Source organism: Cherax quadricarinatus, chromosome 34 (assembly GCF_038502225.1).
Source record: "Cherax quadricarinatus isolate ZL_2023a chromosome 34, ASM3850222v1, whole genome shotgun sequence".
Lineage (NCBI taxonomy): Eukaryota > Metazoa > Arthropoda > Malacostraca > Decapoda > Parastacidae > Cherax > Cherax quadricarinatus.
In genome coordinates this window covers 18,911,962-18,937,775 of record NC_091325.1, presented here as the reverse complement: position 1 = coordinate 18,937,775, position 25,814 = coordinate 18,911,962, and the positions used below count along the sequence as shown (strand labels likewise).

Here is a 25,814-nt window from a genome sequence, read left to right as displayed (position 1 = left end):
TCCAATTTGTATCAAACCATATTAACTCTCATTCCCAAGGTCTTGCAAGGCTCTGACGTGTTTAGTGCTTCTTCGTTGTAGATGAATGGTTCAGAGAACCAACATGTTGTTAAATTAGACACATGTGCAGCTCTTGGGTATCTTTATTGAGGAAACGTTTCGCCACACAGTGGCTTCATCAGTCCATACAAAGGAGAAACTTGAAGAACAGGAGGAGAATGAGGTAATCAGTCCCTCAACCTTGAGTCGATGTGGTCAGGTATTCTATTCAAGATTGATGGACTGACCACATCGACTCAAGGTTGAGGGACTGATTACCTCATTCTCCTCCTGTTCTTCAAGTTTCTCCTTTGTATGGACTGATGAAGCCACTGTGTGGCGAAACGTTTCCCCAATAAAGATACCAAAGAGCTGCACATGTGTCTAATTTAACAACAGTGCTTCTTCGTGAATATTCCAGGCTTTAGAATATCATAGCTCGACTTCATCATTAGAATATAGAGAAGTTCACTGGGGAGACAACTGAAGGAGTGAGAGTGATCTACCTTCTCCGGCAAGGTTGAATCAATGTCTTATAAGCTGAACCAATGTTTGATAGACTGAACCAATACCTGATAGGCTGAACCAATGCCTATGATAACGAAAGCTTGAAATCCCCAAAATTAAAAGAGTGATGTAACATCAGGAATAAACGCTTCGTGTTTAAGCCATCATGAGGGTTTACGTGAAGATCTTACGGTTAGGAAGATAAATATTATCCAGAGACTAACAATATCTGCCAAATGCAGCAGAAAATCGCGAGAAAAATAGTGTAGTTTAGTTTAGAAAGTCTCCGTAGTTTGCCAGATGGCTCTAGACAGTCTGTTCAAGGTGTATACAAACCCACAGTTGGAAAAAATTATCCTTTGTGCAGTACCAGAATCGAGGCCAAGTACCAAGAAATGCCAGAACGTGACATATTTCAATCCCATGTATACTTCCATCTCAAATTAGACAAGGATTGAGTAGTTGTCATTCTCAGCTTGTTTTTAAGTTATAACCATTTCATTGCTTCACCACCGAACAAAAGTAATTACAAGTGTAGACACTAGAGCAAATCTTAGTGTGTATTATATATATACATACTTGGTCATATCTCAGCTTCATATGTCTTTTGTTGTCCTATTTTATTTTTGTTCCTTGATAACGTGAGAAATCACGAATCCACTTGGAATATTTCAACATTGCCTATTGAGATATGTATATATATATATATATATATATATATATATATATATATATATATATATATATATATATATATATATATATATATATATATATATATGTCGTGCCGAATAGGCAGAACTTGCGATCTTGGCTTAAATAGCAACGCTCATCTTGCCATATAGGACAAGCGAAAATTTGTGTATGCAATAATTTCGTAAAAATCACTCTGAACCTAACGAAAAAAAATATATTTCACTGTGTTTGTTTAGTATTAAATTATTGTAAACAAATTTAAAATATATTTAGTTGGGTTAGGCTAAAATAAATTGTTCTTCTTATAATAAGGTTAGGTAAGTTTTCTAACATTCTTCTGATGCAAAATTTAATTTTTTTACATTAACATTAATGAAAAAAATATATCTTTAAACGTATAGGAGAAAATTTTAGAAAGGACTTAATTTTAAATGAGTTCTTGCTAATTGACCAGTTTTACATGTTCGGCACGATATATATATATATATATATATATATATATATATATATATATATATATATATATATATATATATATATATATATATATATATATATAAACACTGATCTCTGGCTGAAGGAGACTCGATCCTACGAACCTTGGAACAAGGTACGCAGTGCGTTACCACTAAGGGATACCCTTAGTGGTTTTCAGATTTTTTTCCATCCATGGTTTTAGCACATAACTTGAGAACATTTTGTCTGATCGGCTTTAAATTTTTAGTGCTGGTGCATATTAAAGCAAAGTTTATGTTATACACAAGTGCCCTTAGGAAGGTTTTTCCGATAAATTTTCCACTTTCAACAACATTGTATTAAAATTAGAAGAATATTCGTATTGTGTTGGTACACTTTGAACTATTTTATTTATTAACTGTTGTAATATTATAATTAAATAACTTTAGCATGTATCTTCTGAACGACTTTAAAAGTTAATTCATCTTATACAAAGATTTAACACAGATGTAGGCTGTGTAGGCTTATATTAGCCGTTTTAATAACGGTTAAAAAACTGAGATTATTTGTATCTGTACAAAAACTGGTCTATGCCTATTTTAATTCCCATTTTCAGACTTGATGTATATTGCTCAAAATGATCACATTGTTGATGGCCTCTTAAATACCAATTTTCTAGTTTTGCCTAATGAATTTAATTTACGTTTTGCCTTACAACTAGGGAATGCCTCTTCAGATCGATTTCAAACTTTCAGTACTTGATTGTCTTAGAGATATATTTTGATTGGTTTTAGACTGTGTTGGTTTCAGATATATAACTATAATAAAGATGGTGTCAATATTTTTTTGGGACTATTACTTAAGAATGACTTATCATATTGGCTTTAAACTTTTAGCTCTGGAGTTTACCTGGAGAGGGTTTCGGGGGCCCTGGTGTATTCTACTTAAAGGAAGGCGTACGGTTTTAGTGGGCTTTGTACACAGATTGTTTCCATAAATTAGGGAACGGATGGGGTTTGAACTCATGGCTAGTGAGTCCTAAAACCCGCAGGCCAGTGTGTTAACACACATATTCTCTAATTTATTTGCAATCGTGTTATGACGATTTCGTGAGTTAGTTTCCATGATACAAGAGCTAGACCCCGTCCCTAAGAGCAAGTTTGCAGGGTACTCACAACAATTATTTTATTGATGTCATTAGTTTCACTGATCCGAGGAACAAACAGTCACAATACCGTGACTGGAACAATGCACACATAACCCGCACATAGAAGAAGGAAGCTTATGAGGACGTTTCGGTCCAACTTGTACTATTAACTGTGTGCGGGTTATTGGTGTATTATTCACTGATATCTTTTACCCATCACACTTAAATACTTCCAGCAGGTACTGGAGTTTCTAACACACAACTGAAGGGTTTTCTTACACAGGATATGACGTTTCAAAGGAAGTTGTGTTTTCTAACATTATTTTTCCCTGGATTTTACCAACAAAAGTCAGTTCACACACAGGGACAGACTTTTACTGTAAGGTGGACAGAAACAGCAGAGGCTTGAAAGAAACTGGTCGACTCAAGTCACTAAGTCGGATGACCTTGACGGAAATCCTCTGTCAAGTTTTGGAAAAGCAGCAAGAATCTTAAGAACATAACTCATTGTTTTACTATTCTTTTATGGCTTCTGTGTTCAGCTCCAATTCGGAACGACATATATATATGTCGTGCCGAATTGGTAAAACTTGCGGTATGGGCTTAAATAGCAACGCTCTTCTTGCCGAATGGGGCAAGCGAAAATTTGTGTATGCAATAATTTCGCAAAAAATATTTCTGAACCTAACTAAAAAAAATATATTTCATTGTGTTGGTTTATTATTGAATTATTGTAAACTTGTCTAAAATATATTTAGTTGGATTAGGCTAAATTAAATAGCGCTTGTTATCATAAGGTTACGTAAGTTTTCTAAGGTTCTTTTGGTACAAAATTATTAATTTTTATATTAACATAAATTAAAAAAAAAATATCTTTAAACGTATAAGAGAAAATTTTAGAAAGGACTTATTTCTTCAGAAAATTTGCAGCCCCTCCAAGCCCTACCTGAGTTCAAAGCCGTACTCACGATTTGTTGGGCGCAACAGGATCCCAGACTGGAGCGCCCTGAGAGGCTCCATTCCGCGTTGGGGAGCACACTCAATAACAGCCATTACCACACCAACGCTTGAAAATTGGTGGCTCCCAAATAATCCTTCTGTCCTCCTCAGACTTTGTGGATGCTGGCTGGGAATACTCATGAATTTCCTTACATCTTTCTTATCACTTTATTGAGAATAATTGGGAGATAAGAGGAATATGCTGTCGTGTTTACCGTTATTTCGTTCGTTTTATCAATCCTTCCTCAGATTCGTAAGTTAGTTATTCATATAAGTAGGATTTTTAACATTGACATGAATCTCAAAGTAATATATTTGTTGTTTTTCTAGACATACGTAAAACTCGTATTTATAATATCATATCTGGCAGTCCCTCTTAAAATTTCTTTGATAGCTACTTAATTGCTTATTTTTTTTCTTATTAACACATCGGATGTTTTCCACAGAGGCAAGTTGACCCGAAGAAGAAACACTTTCATCATCATTCACTCCATCACTGTCTTGCAAGAAGAGTGCCTCCACTACAGTTCAGAAAGTGCAACGTATCTGTACTTCATATCCTCTTGCTTTTGTGGTGATGATGGTGTGATTGTTGTAATAAAGTTAGTAGAATTACCGACAATATGTAAAGTAAAAGGACACAAGTGTGATTGATTGTGTGGTGTGATTGTTGTTGGTGTTCTTTACTGTATCGATTCGAAAAATACAAATCCGTCTTCAGATAGCTTCTGCATTACATTGATTTTTAATCTGAGTAGCGCGTCCTTAGGATTCATAATCTGGTCATTTCAATAAATCTGGATAATTTTGAACTCCCAGTGCTGATTACCCTGGCGTGCTTAGCACAACCGCGATGAAGCTTTCCAACACTTCCGTTCACACTTAAATTCCATCCGATACCATTGTCTTACCTGCCATTATCCTGTTTCCCATCCATCTGTCTCCCCCTGTGCTTAGGCAGCTTCCTAAGAGTATCTTTTACTGTTTATGCTTTTACACAAATAACCCGCACATAAAAGAGAGAAGCTTACAACGACGGTATTGTGCCTTTTTTGTTATTTATGCTTTTCAGAGGCGTATGTTTACTTTTAACGAGTCTAGTTCTTTATTTATTTATTTATTTATTAATTTAAGCATACAAACAGAGGTACAAAAAAATACAGGTAAGAGCAGCATGCCAAAGCCACTTATATGCATAGCATTACGGGCTGGCTTAAAATTAACTTAAGATTAACTAAGCAATCAAAATCAATTATTATTAGCTATTTCAATTTCTATAACTGTTACTCTTGATTCTGATGCTTGAGAATACAGAAGAGAGTAAATACTACTTGGTAAATTTTTAGTCCTACCCACTACGAGGTAAGCCTAACCTAACCTCCTTTTTTGGCAGATTTGTCATGACTTGATAACTCTTTTATAGGAGGTTCGATCAACCAGTAAATAAAAAGATATCACCAGTTTGAGATGCTGAGCATCATATTGAATGCTTTAAAAAGGAATAGTAGACGTCTACATTTTGCCTTGAACTGCCTAAACAATTTGTCTGTAAAAGGTATCGCCCGGCCTGCTGTATCATACTGGCCTAATCCCTCATGTAAGGTTCTATATATGTATATAAGATTACTGGGATATGTATTTCGAGAGTCATATTGATATTGATATTTTTCCTATACATTTTTAAAATTATAATGATTGTGTTCAATATATAAGGGGATGTTTATTGTGCAATGAGTATTAAATAACACAGTAAGGTTAAAAATGTAATAACTTAGTTTCTCTGAGATGATAATGTTATTAATCATTATTTGGCCTACGTTAATTGCTGCTTGTGAAAGGCACTTGTCGATAGTGTGTGTTTGTTTGTGTGTACTCACTTAGTTGTGTTTGCAGGGGTCGAGTCATAACTCCTGGCCCTACCTCTTCACTGGTCCATACGGGTCACTCTTCCTGCTCCACGCGCTTTATCATACCTCTTCTTAAATCTATGTATGGATCCTGCCTCCAGTACATCACTTCCTAGACTATTTCACTTTCTGACGATTCTGTGGCTGAAGAAATACTTCCTAATGTCCCTGTGATTCATCTGAGTCTTCAGCTTCTAACTGTGACCCCTTGTTGCTGTGTCCCCTGTCTCTGTCCACCTTGTCGATTCCTCTCAGTATTTTGTATGTCGTTATCATTTCCCCTCTATCTCTCCTGTCTTCCAGTGTCGTCAGGTTGATTTCCATTAGCCTCTCCTCGTAGGACATACCCCTTAGCTTCGGAACTAGTCTTGTTGCAAACCTTTGCACTTTCTCTAGTTTCCTCACATGCTTGGTTAGGTGAGGGTTCCAAACTGGCCCTGCATACTCCAATATGGGCCTAACGTACACAGTGGACAGGGTTCTGAATGACTTCTTATTTAGATGTCGGAATGCTGTTCTTAAGTTTGTCAGGCGCCCGTATGCTGCAACAGTTATTTGGTTGCTGTGCACCTCAGGAGATGTGCCCGGTGTTATACGCACCCCAAGATCCTCTTCCTTGAGTGAGGTTTGCAGGCTCTGGCCCCCTAGATTGTACTCCGTCTGTGGTCTTCTTTGCCCTTCCCCAATCTTCATGACTTTGCACTTGGTGGGGTTGAACTCAAGGAGCCATTTGCTGGACCAGGCCTGCAGCCTGTCCAGGTCTCTTTGAAGTCCTGCCTGATCCTCATATGTTTTAATTCTCATTAACTTCACATCAACTGCAGACAGGGACACTTCTGAGTCTATCCCTTCCATCATGTCATTCACTTATTCCAAAAATAACACTGTTTCTAGGGCCGACCCCTGTGGGACCCCGCTCATCACAGGTACCCACTGTGATACCTCATCACGTACTATGACTCGTTCTTGCCTCCCTGTCAGGTATTCTATGATCCACTGCAGTGTTCTTCCTGTTATATGCGCCTGATCCTCTAGCTTCTGCACTAATCTCTTGTGAGGAATTGTGTCGAAGGCCTTCTTGCAGTCCAAGAAAATGCAATCAACCCACCCGTTTCTCTCGTGTCTTACTTCTGTTACTTTATCACAAAACTCCAGAAGGTTTGTGACAAAGGATTTACCTTCCATGAATCCGTGCTGGTTGTCGTTTATGCTCTTGTTCCGTTCCAGGTGCTCTACCACTCTCCTCCTGATAATTTTCTCCATGACTTTGCATACTATACACGTCAGTAACACTGGTCCATAGTTCAATGCCTCTTTTCTGTCACTGTTTAAAAAAAATGGGAACTACATTTGCCGTCTTCTATACCTCATGTAGTTGCCCAGTTTCAAGGGATGTGTTGAAGATTGTGGTTAGTGGCACACACAGCGTTTCTGCTCCTTCTCTTAAGACCCACGGGGAGTTGTCCGGTCCCACTGCCTTTGAGGAATCGAGGTCACTTAGCAGCTTCTTCACCTCCTCCTCAGCTGTGTTTATGCCATTCAACACCTGTTGGTATATTCCCTGTTGGTGTCCCCCTCTGTTCTGTCTTCCCAGAGTAGTTCCTGTCATGTTGAGCTCCTCACATACCTCTTGATCATTTCTTGTGAGTTTCCTACCTTCTTTCGTGTGAGGGGTGTGGGTGTTTTTTGTGTGAGTGTTCAGTGTGTGCGGTGTAATCACCTAATTTTTGTTGCAGGGGGCCGAAGGAAGTAGAGAGAGAGTGGGGTAGAGAGGAGGTAGAGTGGTAGGTAGGTGATAAAAGAGAGAGGGGGGTGAGGGGAAATGCCTGAGGGTGTGGAGTGGTGGACTGTGTGGTGGGCCAGAGTAGTGTGTGTACTCACCTAGTTGAGGTTGCGGGGGTCGAGTCCGAGCTCCTGGCCCCGCCTCTTCACTGATCGCTACTAGGTCACTCTCCCTGAGCCGTGAGCTTTATCATACCTCTGCTTAAAGCTATGTATGGATCCTGCCTCCACTACATCGCTTCCCAAACTATTCCACTTACTGACTACTCTGTGGCTGAAGAAATACTTCCTAACATCCCTGTGGTTCATCTGTGTCTTCAACTTCCAACTGTGTCCCCTTGTTACTGTGTCCAATCTCTGGAACATCCTGTCTTTGTCCATCTTGTCAATTCCTCTCAGTATTTTGTATGTCGTGTGTGTGTGTGTGTGTGTGTGTGTGTGTGTGTGTGTGTGTGTGTGTGTGTGTGTGTGTGTGTGTGTGTGAGTGTGTGTGTGTTTGAATAGCCCTCACAATCGTGAGGGAGTGTTAATTTTGAAATTGTTAAAACACATCTATTAATATTTAAAGAATATCGGCTGGTATCGGCCATTTTTTCACCGATTCCGTAAAAATGGCCTATGCCCGCCGATACTGATATCGATACTTTGGCCAATCCCTAATTATGAAGTGTAATTTCCACGAACCTTCCCTCCTGCAGGGATTCAAGGGAGGTGCCTCGATAAAAAAATTATGTACACAGAATATGTTTCATGACCTGATCTTCACTTTCATTTTCAGTTGATGAATTTTGTCGAATTCCAACTGATGACTTACAGGATTGTTAGCTTGCTTTCCTTGTTTCCTGACAGATGGAGTGAGGGTGGGAGAGCCGAGATCTTGAGAGCCCTGCTGCTTCTGACTACCTGTGCTACAACTCCTGGACGCTGAGAACTAGCATTGCTGCTGCTGACTACCTGTGCTACAGCTCCTGGACGCTGAGAACCAGCATTGATGCTGCTGACTACCTGTGCTACAGCTCCTGGACGCTGAGAACTAGCATTGCTGCTGCTGACTACCTGTGCTACAGCTCCTGGACGCTGAGAACTAGCATTGCTGCTGCTGACTACCTGTGCTACAGCTCCTGGACGCTGAGAACTAGCATTGCTGCTGCTGACTACCTGTGCTACAGCTCCTGGACGCTGAGAACTATCATTGCTGCTTCTGACTACCAGTGCTACAACTCCTGGACGCTGAGAACTATTATTGCTGCTGCTGACTACCTGTGCTACAGCTCCTGGACGCTGAGAACTATCATTGCTGCTGCTCACTACCTGTGCTACAGCTCATGGAGCCTGAGAATGAGCACCTCTGCCGCTGACTACGTGTGCTACAGCTCCTGGACCAAGGGAACGAGCACTGCTGCCGCTGACTACCTGTGCTACAGCTCCTTGGCCCTGAAGTGAGTACTGCTGCTGCTGACTACCTGTGCTATAGCTCCTGGTTCCTGAGAGCGAGCACTGCTGCTGCTGACTACGTGTGTTGCAGCTCCTGGACCTTGAGAGCGAACACTGCTGCTGCCGACTACCTGTGCTACAGCTCCTGAACCCTGAGAGCGAACACTGCTGCTGCTGACTACCTGTGCTATGGCTCCTGGACCCTGAAAGCAAACACTGCTGCAGACTACCTGTGCTACAGCTTCTGAACCCTGAGAGAGAGCACTGCTGCTGCTGACTGCCTGTGCTCCAGGGTTCTGACCTTAGTACAACATTCATCAAGTCCTGTTTGTTATTACTCCATTTCACCCTTACCGCTGCTTAACTTACTCCTGCCTCACCCAGCTTCTGCTTCACTTCATCTCTCAGGACAGAGTTCCCTTCTGAAAACACAAATGTAACTTATGCTTGAGGAAACTGGGAAATTCCACAGGCTAAGTGAACAGCAGTTGTACAGACTACTTAATATGTGTACATTTTATGCTAAAAGCCTCCGTCAGACTGCACGCGTGAATGCACATTCAGAAACAAATTGAAAGTCGTCTCTTAAACACGTGTGACCTTCATATAGATATGTGTTCGTGGAGATATCTAGAACTGCCTGCAACAACCAAAATAGCTTCTAAGTCTCTAGCACAATTCATTTACTATCACTTGAGATCGTAATGTTCCCTCGAGAAAGTTATAGGCTTAAGTGAACTTGTCTATCAGCTCAATAAGTCCAGAGGAAATCTGAATATCGACTTTGGGTGATATACAGATTGTTGAACATGTTTACCCTCAATATTATCACAACATCGTTCCCTGAAGCTTCGACTGTTTCTACTGAGTATTATGACATTACTGATGCTATCTGGGACAACAGCAACAGCAGCAGTAGCAGCAGTAGCAGCAGTAGCAGCAGTAGCAGCAGTTTAGAGAAGGAGACACAGAGAGAGTTCTACGCTGCCATACTCCCGGTAAGTTCATCCGTCGTCTTGCGTAAAAAGAAAAAATACAAGAAAAAGCTGATTAGGCTTTATGACTACGTTTCGGTCTCCGTTATTGGCTTGATAAAGCTTCTCGTGAGCGAAATGTAGTCGTAATGAATACTTCAGTTAGTTGTTCTTGTGTCGTTTTGTCTGTAATATTGTTGGTGATTTTACCAGTGTTTATTCATCCATCCATCCATCATTGCTCATTCATTCCATTCATCCATCCACTCATTCATTCATTCATTCATTCATTCATTCATTCATTTATTCATTCATTCATTCATTCATTCACTCATCCATTCATCCATCCATTCATTCATCCATCCATCCACTCACCCATTAATTCATCCATCCATCCATTTATTCATTCATCCGAGCAACTAATTCTATCAATCAAGGATAATGAGACAGGTAATGAGACAGGTAATGAGACAGCTAATGAGACAGCTAATGAGACAGCTAATGAGACAGCTAATGAGACAGCTAATGAGACAGCTAATGAGACAGGTAATGAGACAGGTAATGAGACAGCTAATGAGACAGCTAATGAGACAGCTAATGAGACAGCTAATGAGACAGCTAATGAGACAGCTAATGAGACAGGTAATGAGACAGCTAATGAGACAGCTAATGAGACAGCTAATGAGACAGCTAATGAGACAGCTAATGAGACAGCTAATGAGACAGCTAATGAGACAGCTAATGAGACAGCTAATGAGACAGCTAATGAGACAGCTAATGAGACAGCTAATGAGACAGCTAATGAGACAGCTAATGAGACAGCTAATGAGACAGCTAATGAGACAGCTAATGAGACAGGTAATGAGACAGGTAATGAGACAGGTAATGAGACAGGTAATGAGACAGGTAATGAGACAGGTAATGAGACAGCTAATGAGACAGCTAATGAGACAGCTAATGAGACAGCTAATGAGACAGCTAATGAGACAGCTAAGAGACAGCTAATGAGACAGCTAATGAGACAGCTAATGAGACAGCTAATGAGACAGCTAATGAGACAGCTAATGAGACAGCTAATGAGACAGCTAATGAGACAGCTAATGAGACAGCTAATGAGACAGCTAATGAGACAGCTAATGAGACAGCTAATGAGACAGGTAATGAGACAGCTAATGAGACAGCTAATGAGACAGCTAATGAGACAGCTAATGAGACAGGTAATGAGACAGGTAATGAGACAGGTAATGAGACAGGTAATGAGACAGGTAATGAGACAGGTAATGAGACAGGTAATGAGACAGGTAATGAGACAGCTAATGAGACAGCTAATGAGACAGCTAATGAGACAGCTAATGAGACAGCTAATGAGACAGCTAAGAGACAGCTAATGAGACAGCTAATGAGACAGGTAATGAGACAGCTAATGAGACAGCTAATGAGACAGCTAATGAGACAGCTAATGAGACAGCTAATGAGACAGGTAATGAGACAGGTAATGAGACAGGTAATGAGACAGCTAATGAGACAGGTAATGAGACAGGTAATGAGACAGGTAATGAGACAGCTAATGAGACAGCTAATGAGACAGGTAATGAGACAGCTAATGAGACAGCTAATGAGACAGCTAATGAGACAGCTAATGAGACAGTCTTTGTTTCTAATTGAAGATGATATTAACAACACCTGTCCACTGTACATTAACAATAACTTTTATCGTCATTACGATATTCAATATTTCTGGATATATTTTCTTCTTGCAAAAATCTCTGCCATTATTATAGCATTTTATTTAAATTGTAATTTTATACATACATGTTCATGAAAAAAATAAATTTTCTTCAATATTTTTTTATCTACGTCCTCTCAACGAAATTACATACCAGACAAAAATGTGGCATGAATATTCATGTTAAACTTAGCATGGTGCTTGGAGGTGGTGACTGTATAATAGTGTCAGACTAAGAGGATCTGAGACTATACACAACCTGCATATAGTGTTTAATGTTGGTAGAATTACCGACAATATGTTAGGCAAAAGGAGACAAGGTGCAGATTATGTGACATTTTACTCTGACAACGTTTCGCTTTCCTTGGCGTGGCAAAGCTCATGGTGAGCGAAACGTTTCCACAGTAAACTGTCACAGTTGCACGTGTGTACTTTCACCTGACCCGCACACAGAAGCTTTTGACGACGTTTAGATCCGACTTGGACCATTTACAAGTCACACTAGAACAGGAAAGTGAGGGAGCCTGTGTATATAGGAGAGGAGGACAGGGACGGAACAGAGAGTGCAAGAAAGTAGTGGAGAAATAGTGGCAGAGGTAAATCTGGTAGTGGAAGTAGTGGTGGTAGTTGTAAGTGGGGGGAACAGTGGTAGAAATGTGAGTGAAGAGAGGATCTGTTACGATACTCTGGTGAGGAGAGAGACGATACTTTGGTGAGGAGAGAGACGATACTTTGGTGAGGAGAGAGGCGATACTCTGGTGAGGAGAGAGACGATACTCTGATGAGGAGAGAGACGATACTTTGGTGAGGAGAAAGACGATACTCTGATGAGGAGAGAGAGGCGATACTCTGGTGAGGAGAAAGACGATACTCTGGTGAGGAGAAAGACGATACTCTGATGAGGAGAGAGAGGCGATACTCTGGTGAGGAGAGAGACGATACTCTGGTGAGGAGAAAGACGATACTCTGATGAGGAGAGAGAGACGATACTCTGGTGAGGAGAAAGACGATACTCTGGTGAGGAGAAAGACGATACTCTGATGAGGAGAGAGAGACGATACTCTGGTGAGGAGAAAGACGATACTCTGATGAGGAGAGAGAGGCGATACTCTGGTGAGGAGAGAGACGATACTCTGGTGAGGAGAAAGACGATACTCTGGTGAGGAGAAAGACGATACTCTAGTGAGGAGAGACGATACTCTGGTGAGGAGAGAGACGATACTCTGGTGAGGAGAAAGACGATACTCTGATGAGGAGAGAGAGACGATACTCTGGTGAGGAGAAAGACGATACTCTGGTGAGGAGAAAGACGATACTCTGATGAGAAGAGAGAGACGATACTCTGGTGAGGAGAAACACGATACTCTGATGAGGAGAGAGAGACGATACTCTGGTGAGGAGAAAGACGATACTCTAGTGAGGAGAGACGATACTCTGGTGAGGAGAGAGACGATACTCTGATGAGGAAAGAGAGACGATACTCTGGTGAGGAGAAAGACGATACTCTAGTGAGGAGAGACGATACTCTGGTGAGGAGAAAGACGATACTCTGATGAGGAGAAAGACGATACTCTGGTGAGGAGAAAGACGATACTCTAGTGAGGAGAGACGATACTCTGGTGAGGAGAAAGACGATACTCTGGTGAGGAGAAAGACGATACTCTGGTGAGGAGAAAGACGATACTCTGATGAGGAGAGAGAGACGATACTCTGGTGAGGAGAAAGACGATACTCTGGTGAGGAGAAAGACGATACTCTGATGAGGAGAGAGAGACGATACTCTGGTGAGGAGAAAGACGATACGCTGGTGAGGAGAAAGACGATACTCTGGTGAGGAGAAAGACGATACTCTGATGAGGAGAGAGAGACGATACTCTGGTGAGGAGAAAGACGATACTCTGGTGAGGAGAAAGACGATACTCTGATGAGGAGAGAGAGACGATACTCTGGTGAGGAGAAAGACGATACGCTGGTGAGGAGAAAGACGATACGCTGGTGAGGAGAAAGACGATAATCTGGTGAGGAGAAAGAGACGATACTCTTGTGAGGAGAGAGACGATACTCTGGTGAGGAGAAAGACGATACTCTGGCGAGGAGAGAGACGATACTCTGGTGAGGAGAAAGACGATACTCTGGTGAGGAGAAAGACGATACTCTGATGAGGAGAGAGAGACGATACTCTGGTGAGGAGAGACGATACTCTGGTGAAGAGAGAGAGACGATACTCTGGTGAGGAGAGAGAGACGATACTCTGGTGAGGAGAGAGAGACGATACTCTGGTGAGGAGAGAGAGACGATACTCTGGTGAGGAGAGAGAGACGATACTCTGGTGAGGAGAGAGACGATACTCTGGTGAGGAGAGAGAGACGATACTCTGGTGAGGAGAGAGAGACGATACTCTGATGAGGAGAGAGAGACGATACTCTGGTGAGGAGAGAGAGACGATACTCTGGTGAGGAGAGAGAGACGATACTCTGGTGAGGAGAGATGATTCTCTGGTGAGGAGAGAGAGACGATACTCTGGTGAAGAGAGAGAGACGATACTTTGGTGAGGAGAGAGAGACGATACTCTGGTGAGGAGAGAGAGACGATACTTTGGTGAGGAGAGAGAGACGATACTCTGGTGAGGAGAGAGAGATGATACTCTGGTGAGGAGAGAGAGACGATACTCTGGTGAGGAGAGAGAGACGATACTTTGGTGAGGAGAGAGAGACGATACTCTGGTGAGGAGAGACGATACTCTGGTGAGGAGAAAGAGGCGATACTCTGGTGAGGAGAAAGAGACGATACTCTGGTGAGGAGAGACGATACTCTGGTGAGGAGAGAGAGGCGATACTTTGGTGAGGAGAGAGAGACGATACTCTGGTGAGGAGAGACGATACTCTGGTGAGGAGAAAGAGACGATACTCTGGTGAGGAGAGAGACGATACTCTAGTGAGAAGAGAAAGCGAAAAGATACTCTGGTAAGGAGAGAGAAACGATACTCTCGTGAGGAGAGAGAGACAATACTCTGGTGAGGAGAAAGAGACGATACTCTGGTGAGGCGAGTGACGATACTCTAATGAGGAGAGAGAGAGAGACAATACTCTGGTAAGGAGAAAGAGACGATACTCTGGTTAGGAGAGTAACAAGAGTAAGAGTAAACAAGAGTAAGAGATGAGAAGTTATAGAGTAAACAAGAGTAATGTTGAGAAGTTATAGAGTAAACAAGAGTAACCGTTGAGAAGTTATAGAGTAAACAAGAGTAACTGTTGAGAAGTTATAGAGTGAACAAGAGTAGCTGTTGAGAAGTTATAGAGTAAACAAGAGTAAGAGATGAGAAGTTATAGAGTAAACAAGAGTAACTGTTGAGAAGTTATAGAGTAAACAAGAGTAGCTGTTGAGAAGTTATAGAGTAAACAAGAGTAACTGTTGAGAAGTTATAGAGTAAATAAGAGTAGCTGTTGAGAAGTTATAGAGTAAACAAGAGTAGCTGTTGAGAAGTTATAGAGTAAACAAGAGTAACTGTTGAGAAGTTATAGAGTAAACAAGAGTAGCTGTTGAGAAGTTATAGAGTAAACAAGAGTAGCTGTTGAGAAGTTATAAAGTAAACAAGAGTAACTGTTGAGAAGTTATAGAGGAGTGTGTTAGCTTGAGAAACGATTTTGAAAAGGAAGAAGTAAGAGGTGAACAAGCAAGGTGACATTTGAGTTTAGAAGTGGAAATATTTGAGTTTTTTTCTTCATTTTTTTTGAGAGGAGGATCCACAAAGTGAAGGCAGTGAGAACAAAAGAACATAAAAAGAGGTCTATGATAGGCAAGATGAAGAATGAGACATTTGTGTAACATTTGGGAATCAGTCCAATACAAAGAAGAACGGTGGAAAAGGAGGAGGAGTTTGAGGTAATCAGTCCCTCAGCCTGGAACCGATGTGTTCAGTCCATCAATCTTGACTGGACACATCGATTCCAAGCTTAGTGACTGATAACCTCAAACTCTTCCTCCTTTACCACCATTCTTTGTATTTGACTGATGAAGCCACTGTGTGGCGAAACGTCTCCTCAATAAAGATTCCCAAATCTGTCGCAAGTGTCTCATTCTTCAACATCTCATTTTTCCAAACCATTTAGCACATCTGCTAGACAAGTTTTTCTCAAATCCAGTCCTCCTGACATATACCTGACCAGCCTAGTGAGACTCTAGACATGGAAATATCTGAATAGTTGTGAGAGGTGCGCTGAGCAAGCGAGTGTAGTGTGTCATGTGTTTACATGAGGTGATAGGTGTTAAATGAAGAGCTCTGAAAAATGAACCTGTGAGAATGTGTCTGCAGATGTTGAAATACGTGAGAGGAGAGATCAGAGAGACGCATTTACGAAGTGAGAACAGAGAACTTGACTTTCAGATACTGATATATCTGAAAGGGCAATGATAGCTGTAGATATGACAAACGCCGATGATGCTGGTAAATATCGAAGAGATGCTGAATATAGATTGTTCTTATTCGCCTGAAGAAGTGGCAGTAACACAGGGTGTGGACTGGTGTTGTATACTGCGGGATGAATACTGTACGAGTGACACATATCCAACACTGATGTGTATTAAGAGACAGAAGTTAGGGAGTGAAATATGACATGATCGATTATGTGTTCGTAGCTACAGGAGCTGAGTTATAAATATGATAACTATATACAATACCGACAAGTTGATAAGTAAGACACGTACAACAGTTAGGTATCTATATTCTGAAACGTTGTGTCTACACAGTAGGCAGAAGCAATAGAGATGGAAAGACAATATAATGATAGTGTTCTGGGTGTTTTATCCTCGATGTTAATATTGCATAATTTTCTAAATTTCTCCGAGGTTGTCACGCACAGAACCCGCAGAGTCACACTCTAGTGTTATAACACAGCATTAGAAACCACTTAATAAACTATCCTGTGTCTGCTGGGGTTGACCTCCTGTTCTTGTGCCCTGACTTTGGTTTTCAGTTAACTGAAGCTTGTATTAGTTGCCGGTCGTCAAAAGCACTCGCCTGATTTTGTGTTAGTTATCATTTTGTCCAAGGCATTTATATAAGACTAAGATACTTGGCCTGCGTGTTTGTGTGTGTGTGTGTGTGTGTGTGTGTGTGTGTGTACTCACCTATTTGTGGTTGCAGGGGTCGATTCATAGCTTCTGGCCCCGCCTCTTCAATGGTTGCTACTAGGTCCTCTCTCTCCCTACTCCATGAGTTTTATCAAACCTCGTCTTAAAACTATGTATGGTTCCTGCCTCCACTACATCACTTGCTAGACTATTTCACTGCCTGACAACTCTATGACTGAAGAAATACTTCCTAACATCCCTTTGACTCATCTGAGTCTTCAACTTCCAATTGTGACCTCTTGTTTCTGTGTCCCATCTCTGGAACTTCCTGTCTTTGTCCACCTTGTCTATTCCGCGCAATATTTTATATGTCGTTATCACGTTTCCCCTGACCCCTCTTGTCCTCCAGTGTCGACAGGCCAATTTCCCTTAACCTTTCTTCGTAGGACAATCGCCTTAGCTCTGGGACTAGTCTTGTTGCTAACCTTTGCACTTTATCTTATTTCTTGACCTGCTTGGCCAGGTGCAGATTTCAAACTGGCGCTGCATACTCCAGTATGGGCCTGGCGTATATGGTGTACAGAGTCTTGAACGATTCCTTACTGTGGTATCGGAACGCTATCCTTAGGTTTGCCAGACGCCTGCATGCTGCAGCAATTATCTGATTGACGTGCGCCTCAGGAGATGTGCTCGGTGTTATACTCACCCCAAGATCTTTTTCCTTGAGTGAGGTTTGCAGTCTTTGGCCACCTAGACTATACTCTGTCTGCGGTCTTCTTTGCCCTTCCACGATCTTCATGACTTTGCATTTGGCAGGGTTAAATTCAAGGAGCCAGTTGCTGGACCAGATTTGTAGCCTGTCCAGGTCTATTTGTAGTCCTGCCTGATCATCGACAGATTTGATTCTCCTCATTAACTTCACATAATCTGCAAACAAGGACACTTCTGAGTCTATCCCTTTCGTTATGTCACTCACATATACCAAAAACAGCACAGGTTCTAAGACCGACCCCTGTGGAACCCCGCTTGTCATAGGCGCCCACTCTTACACCTCGTCACGTACCATGACTCGTTGTTGCCTCCCTCTCAGATACTCTCTGATCCATTGCATTGTCTTTCCTGTTATGTGTGCCTGATCCTCTAGCTTTTGCATTAGCCTCTTGTAAGGAACTGTGTCAAAGGCCTTCTTGTAGTCCAAGAAAATGCAGTCTATCCATTCCTCTCTCTCTTGTCTTACTTCTGTCACCTTGTCATAAAACTCCAGTAGGTTTGAGACACAGGATTTTCCTTCTCTGAAATCATGCTGATTTTCGATTACACGCTTGTTTCTTTCCAGGTGCCCCACCACTCTTCCCCTGATGATCTTCTCCATGACTTTGCATACTATACACGTTAGTGACACAGGTCTGTAGTTTAATGTCTCGTGTCTGTCTCCTTCCTTAAAAATTGGGACTTCATTTGCCACCTTCCATACCTCAGGTAGTTGCCCACTTTCAATGGGTGTGTTGAAAATCCTTGTTAGTGGCACACACAGCATCTCTGCTCCCTCTCTAAGGATCCACAGAGAGATATTGCCTGGTCACACCGCCTTTGAGGTATCAAGTTCACATAGCAGCTTTTTGACCACCTCCTCGGTTATGTGTACCTCATCCAGCACTTGTTGGTGTACCTCCCTGTTCTGAATTCCTGGAGTCCTACCTGTTTCCACTGTAAATACTTCTTTAAATCTCATGTTGAGCTCCTCACATACCTCTTGGTCGTTTCTTGTGAACTCCCCACCATCCTTCCTCAGCCTGATTACTTGGTCCTTGACTGTTGTTTTCCTCCTGATGTGGCTATACAACAACTTCCGGTCAAACTTGACTTTCGATGCTATGTCATTTTCGTATTGTCGATGAATCTCCTTTCTTATCTGTGCATATTTGTTTCTGGCTCTTCAGATGATCTCTTTATTTTCCTGGGTACTTTGTCTTCTGTACCTTTTCCATTCTCTAGTGCACCTAGTTTTTGCCACCCTACTCCTTTGGGTGAACCAAGGACTCGTTCTGGTCTTACCATTATTTCTGTTTCCCTTGGGAACAAATCTCTCCTCTGCCTCCTTGCATTTTGTCACATAGTCCATCATTTCTTTTACTGGTTTTCCTGCCAGATCTCTCTCCCACTGAACGTCTTGCAGGAAGTTCCTCATGCCGTTGTAGTCCCTCCTTTTGTAGTTTGGTTTTTTACCATCCTATTCCTGTTACTCTCTCCACTTGTAGCTCAACTATGTAGTCAAAGCACGGAACACACGATTACTAGTTCCAAGGGGCCTTTTATATGTGATATCCTCGATGTCCGAACTACTCAAGGTAAATACAAGGTCCAGTCATGCTGGATCATCCTCACCTCTCTCTCTGATAGTGTCTCTAACATGCTGACGCATGAGATTTTCCAATGCCACTTCCATCATCTTGGCTCTCCATGTTTTAGGACCCCAATGGGGCTCCAGGTTTTCCCAGTCAATCTCCTTGTGATTGAAATCACCTATAACTAGTAACTTTGCTCCCCCCATGTGAGCTCTTCTGGCCACCTCGGCTAGTGTGTCAACCATTGCTCTGTTACTCTTGTCGTATTCTTCTCTTGGCCTCCTGCAGTTCTGTGGTGGGTTGTACATTACTGCGATTACCACCTTATGGTGTTTGTGGGAAACAATGAGGCTGCAGCATTAGGGTTAAAAACAGCAGTTATTACCGGGATACCTCAGGGATATGTTTAAAAGACAATATTCAAAATAGAGTTGCTAGTAATGGCAAATTAAACGATCAACAAACAAAGAGAGATAGTAGAGGGCAACGAGTGACTAGCTCCCTTAAGGTATACTATACAAATAGGTATACTATACAAAAGATAGATGAGCTAAGATTACTTGCAAGTGTAGGTAATATAGATATTATTGGTATAACAGAGACCTGCTTCAACCTGAAAGATAGAGAAATGTCTTCTGAATGCAACATACAGGGTTATAAACTATTCCACACTGATAGGGTCAACAGGAAGGGTGGTGGAGTGGCGATGTATGCCAGAGAAAATTTAAATTGTTGTCTTAGACATGATATAAGATTAGAAACATCGAACACAGAATCTGTTTGGCTACAGTTTCTCGAGGGACGTGACAAATTAATTTTGGGTGTGATTTATAGGCCCCCAAACCTTGATAGGGAGGGCAGTAAGCTGTTATGGGACGAAATTCTTAAGGCATCTAGATATAAAAATGTTGTGATAATGGGAGATTTTAACTTTAGACAAATTGATTGGAACAATATGACAGGAAATCTTGAGTCTAGTGACTTTCTTGATACAGTTCAGGATTGCTTTTTAGAACAGGTTGTGACAGAGCCAACTAGAGGAAACATTCTGCTTGACCTGGTTCTTGCCAACAAAAGATTCACTAATTAATAATCTTGAGGTTAATGATGAGCTTGGGGAAAGTGATCACAAATCACTTAGTTTCAATATATCATGGAATTACCCAGATAATTGCAATCAAATCTCTGTCTCAGATTTTCGCTTGGCCGACTTCATGGGACTGAAAATTTACCTGGGTGGGTTAAATTGGGATGTCCTGACTATGGGTCAGGTAGGTGATCTTGGTTGCCAATATGACGTTTTTCAGAACATAGTTCTAGCTGCCCAGACAACTTTTGTTCCGAGTAGGGAAATTAGATCTAGCAAAAATGACCCCAAATGGATGAACAATAGATTAAAACATCTCATTGGTCAAAAGAGAGGCATATATAGGCGTATCAAAAGAGGGGATGGGCAATTAAGAAATCAATATATTCAGTTAAAGAGAGAAATAAAGAAAAGAATAAGAAAAGCAAAAAGGGATTATGAGGCTAAGGTCGCAAGGGATTCAAAGACTAACCCAAAAGGGTTCTTTCAGGTATACAGAAGTAAGATTAGGGACAAGATAGGCCCACTTAAGAGTAACTCTGGTCAGATCACTGACAGTGATAAGGATATGTGTGAAATTCTCAATACCTACTTCCTCTCACTTTTCACCCAGGAAAATACTAGCGATATTCTGAAATAATAGATTATGTAACACAGGATAATAAACTATGTACGATTGCGGTAACTAGTGACATGGTCCTCAGACAAATAGGGAAACTAAATCCTAACAAATCCCCAGGTCCTGATGAACTGTTTGCAAGGGTGTTAAAAGAATGTGATGAGGAAATTAGCATACCTTTGGCTAATCTTTTTTACATATCACTACAAACTGGCATAGTGCCTGATAAGTGGAAAATGGCAAATGTAATACCTATTTACAAGGCAGGTGACAGGTCTTTGGCTTCGAATTATAGACCAATAAGCCTTACCTCCATAGTGGGAAAATTTATGGAATCAATAATTGCCGAAGCAATTCGTAGCAATGTTGACAGGCACAGATTGATTAATGAATCTCAACAAGGTTTTACAAAGGGGCGTTCCTGTCTTACGAATTTACTAACTTTTTTCACTAAGGTGTTTGCGGAGGTAGATCATGGTAATGAATATGATATTGTGTATATGGACTTCAGTAAGGCTTTCGATAGAGTTCCACACCAGAGGCTACTGAGGAAAACATGACTTAAGAAATCGTAATGACACGATTGCAAATAAACCATACCCCCGGCCGGGATTGAACCCGCGGTCATAGAGTCTCAAAACTCCAGCCCGTCGCGCTAACCACTAGACCAGCTAGCCACAATAAGATTCATCCAACTAGGTATATTTCTACACCATAGGAAGGTTAGCACAGGCACCTCTGTGACCACAAATGCAAGTTTTTACAGACGAATCTCCAGCTAGCGTGGCCGTGACGAACTCTAGCTCAAGTCCCTTCACTGCCGTCAACATGACTTAAGAAATCGTAATGACACGATTGCAAATAAACCATACCCCCGGCCGGGATTGAACCCGCGGTAATAGAGTCTCAAAACTCCAGCCCGTCGCGCTAACCACTAGACCAGCTAGCCACAATAAGATTCATCCAACTAGGTATATTTCTACACCATAGGAAGGTTAGCACAGGCACCTCTGTGACCACAAATGCAAGTTTTTACAGACGAATCTCCAGCTAGCGTGGCCGTGACGAACTCTAGCTCAAGTCCCTTCACTGCCGTCAACATGACTTAAGAAATCGTAATGACACGATTGCAAATAAACCATACCCCCGGCCGGGATTGAACCCGCGGTCATAGAGTCTCAAAACTCCAGCCCGTCGCGCTAACCACTAGACCAGCTAGCCACAATAAGATTCATCCAACTAGGTATATTTCTACACCATAGGAAGGTTAGCACAGGCACCTCTGTGACCACAAATGCAAGTTTTTACAGACGAATCTCCAGCTAGCGTGGCCGTGACGAACTCTAGCTCAAGTCCCTTCACTGCCGTCAACATGACTTAAGAAATCGTAATGACACGATTGCTGGAGATTCGTCTGTAAAAACTTGCATTTGTGGTCACAGAGGTGCCTGTGCTAACCTTCCTATGGTGTAGAAATATACCTAGTTGGATGAATCTTATTGTGGCTAGCTGGACTAGTGGCTAACGCGACGGGCTGGAGTTTTGAGACTCTATGACCGCGGGTTCAATCCCGGCCGGGGGTATGGTTTATTTGCAATCGTGTCATTACGATTTCTTAAGTCATGTTGATGGCAGTGAAGGGACTTGAGCTAGAGTTCGTCACGGCCACGCTAGCTGGAGATTCGTCTGTAAAAACTTGCATTTGTGGTCACAGAGGTGCCTGTGCTAACCTTCCTATGGTGTAGAAATATACCTAGTTGGATGAATCTTATTGTGGCTAGCTGGTCTAGTGGTTAGCGCGACGGGCTGGAGTTTTGAGACTCTATGACCGCGGGTTCAATCCCGGCCGGGGGTATGGTTTATTTGCAATCGTGTCATTACGATTTCTTAAGTCATGTTGACGGCAGTGAAGGGACTTGAGCTAGAGTTCGTCACGGCCACGCTAGCTGGAGATTCGTCTGTAAAAACTTGCATTTGTGGTCACAGAGGTGCCTGTGCTAACCTTCCTATGGTGTAGAAATATACCTAGTTGGATGAATCTTATTGTGGCTAGTTGGTCTAGTGGTTAGCGCGACGGGCTGGAGTTTTGAGACTCTATGACCGCGGGTTCAATCCCGGCCGGGGGTATGGTTTATTTGCAATCGTGTCATTACGATTTCTTAAGTCATGTTGACGGCAGTGAAGGGACCTGAGCTAGAGTTCGTCACGGCCACGCTAGCTGGAGATTCGTCTGTAAAAACTTGCATTTGTGGTCACAGAGGTGCCTGTGCTAACCTTCCTATGGTGTAGAAATATACCTAGTTGGATGAATCTTATTGTGGCTAGCTGGTCTAGTGGTTAGCGCGACGGGCTGGAGTTTTGAGACTCTATGACCGCGGGTTCAATCCCGGCCGGGGGTATGGTTTATTTGCAATCGTGTCATTACGATTTCTTAAGTCATGTTGACGCCAGTGAAGGGACTTGAGCTAGAGTTCGTCACGGCCACGCTAGCTGGAGATTCGTCTGTAAAAACTTGCATTTGTGGTCACAGAGGTGCCTGTGCTAACCTTCCTATGGTGTAGAAATATACCTAGTTGGATGAATCTTATTGTGGCTAGCTGGTCTAGTGGTTAGCGCGACGGGCTGGAGTTTTGAGACTCTATGACCGCGGGTTCAATCCCGGCCGGGGGTATGGTTTATTTGCAATCGTGTCATTACGATTTCTTAAGTCATGTTGACGGCAGTGAAGGGACTTGAGCTAGAGTTCGTCACGGCCACGCTAGCTGGAGATTCGTCTGTAAAAACTTGCATTTGTGGTCACAGAGGTGCCTGTGCTAACCTTCCTATGGTGTAGAAATATACCTAGTTGGATGAATCTTATTGTGGCTAGCTGGTCTAGTGGTTAGCGCGACGGGCTGGAGTTTTGAGACTCTATGACCGCGGGTTCAATCCCGGCCGGGGGTATGGTTTATTTGCAATCGTGTCATTACGATTTCTTAAGTCATGTTGACGGCAGTGAAGGGACTTGAGCTAGAGTTCGTCACGGCCACGCTAGCTGGAGATTCGTCTGTAAAAACTTGCATTTGTGGTCACAGAGGTGCCTGTGCTAACCTTCCTATGGTGTAGAAATATACCTAGTTGGATGAATCTTATTGTGGCTAGCTGGTCTAGTGGTTAGCGCGACGGGCTGGAGTTTTGAGACTCTATGACCGCGGGTTCAATCCCGGCCGGGGGTATGGTCTACTGAGGAAACTTAAGGCACACGGAATAGGAGGAGAAATTTTTTCTTGGGTAGAGGCATGGCTGACAAATAGGCCTCAGAGAGCTTGCATAAATGGGGAGAAATCAGAATGGGGGCACGTCGCAAGCAGTGTTCCTCAGGGGTCAGTGTTGGGCCCGTTGTTGTTCACAATTTACATAAACGACATAGATGAGGGAATAAGTAGCGACATAAAAAATTTGCTGATGACACCAAAATAGGCCGTCCAATTCATTCTAATGAGGACACTAGAGCACTCCAGGATGATTTGAATAGACTGATGCAATGGTCGGAGAAGTGGCAGATGCAGTTTAATATTGACAAATGCAAAGTTCTAAATGTTGGACAGGTAAATAACCATGCCACATATAAACTAAATAATGTAGATCTTAATACTACTGCTTGCGAAAAGGATTTAGGAGTTGTGGTTAGCAGTAACCTAAAACCAAGACAACAGTGCATTAGTGTTCGCAATAAAGCTAACAAAATTCTTGGCTTCATATCTAGAAGTATAAATAATAGAAGTCCTCAGGTTGTTCTTCAACTCTATATATCCTTGGTTAGGCCTCATTTAGACTATGCTGCTCAGTTCTGGTCACCGTATTACAGAATGGATATAAATGCTCTGGAAAACGTACAGAGGAGGATGACAAAGATGATCCCATGTATCAGAAATCTTCCCTATGAGGATAGACTGAGGGCCCTGAATCTGCACTCTCTCGGAAGGCGTAGAATTAGGGAGGATATAATCGAGGTGTATAAATGGAAAACAGGAATAAATGAAGGGGCTGTAAATAGAGTGCTGAAAATTTCCAGCCAAGACAGGACTCGCAGCAATGGTTTCAAGTTGGAAAAATTCAGATTCAGGAAGGATATAGGAAAGCACTGGTTTGGTAATAGAGTTGTGGATGAGTGGAATAAACTCCCGAGCACAGTTATTCAGGCTGAAACGTTGTGTAGTTTTAAAAATAGGTTAGATAAGTACATGAGTGGGTGTGGGTGGGTGTGGGTGGGTGTGGGTGGGTGTGGGTGGGTGTGAGTTGGACCTGACTAGCTTGTGCTGCTGGGTCTGGCGTCGTGCTCCTTCCTTGAGTGGAGGTGACCAGACTGGGTGGGTCATTGGGCTAATCTGGGGGGGGTCATTGAGTTAATCCAGGGGGGGAGGACATGGACCTGCTCTGCATGGGTCCGTAGGCCTGTTGCAGTGTTCCTTCTTTCTTATGTTCTTATGGTCTTATGTTCCTATGACCTTCAGACTGGATTGTTCCTACTAAGTAGTCGCTTTCGCACATTCCATCCATTCCTTCCATTTCCTCAAATCCCCAAAGGTTTTTAATGAGCAGTGCAACTCCTCCTTTTTCCCTCTATCTTTCCTGAGGATTTGATATTCGGGTGGTAATATTGCATCTATTATCATCCTGGTGAGTTTCATTTCTGTGAGTGCTATTATGTCTGGGGATGTCTCCTTGATTCTTTCATGCCACTCCTCACACTTATTTGTTATTCCAACTGCATTTGTATACCACACCTTCAACTTCTTTTCTAAAACTGTGGTCTGGGGGGTACGTTGGGGTTGGGGAAATGGGAGACTTGATGAAGAATTATGGGTGGTTGCTGTGGGGGTGGAGTTTGTAATGAGGTGGGTGGGGGCACTGGATATGGCATGTGTGTTTTGGGTTAGAATGTTTGGTTGCATTGGGGTTGTCCTGGTTGGGGGGCTTCTGTAGGTGGTTGTGAGGGAGGCTGTATTTGATCTTCCTCCTGAGTCTGGGTTCTCCTGTCTATCTC

General features: G+C 42.3%; 1 protein-coding gene across 1 annotated transcript in view; it reads left to right on the top strand.

Moving 5' to 3' along the window:
* Window positions 1–25,814, top strand: part of LOC128693656 (adenosine receptor A2b-like) — a 316,224-nt gene that overhangs the window by 186,199 nt on the left and 104,211 nt on the right. Inside the window, exon 3 of the mRNA XM_070091211.1 lies at window positions 8,383–9,965. Within this exon, the coding sequence (XP_069947312.1) occupies window positions 9,777–9,965 (189 nt within the window). The 5' untranslated portion in view covers window positions 8,383–9,776. The remainder of the gene's footprint in view (window positions 1–8,382; window positions 9,966–25,814) is intronic.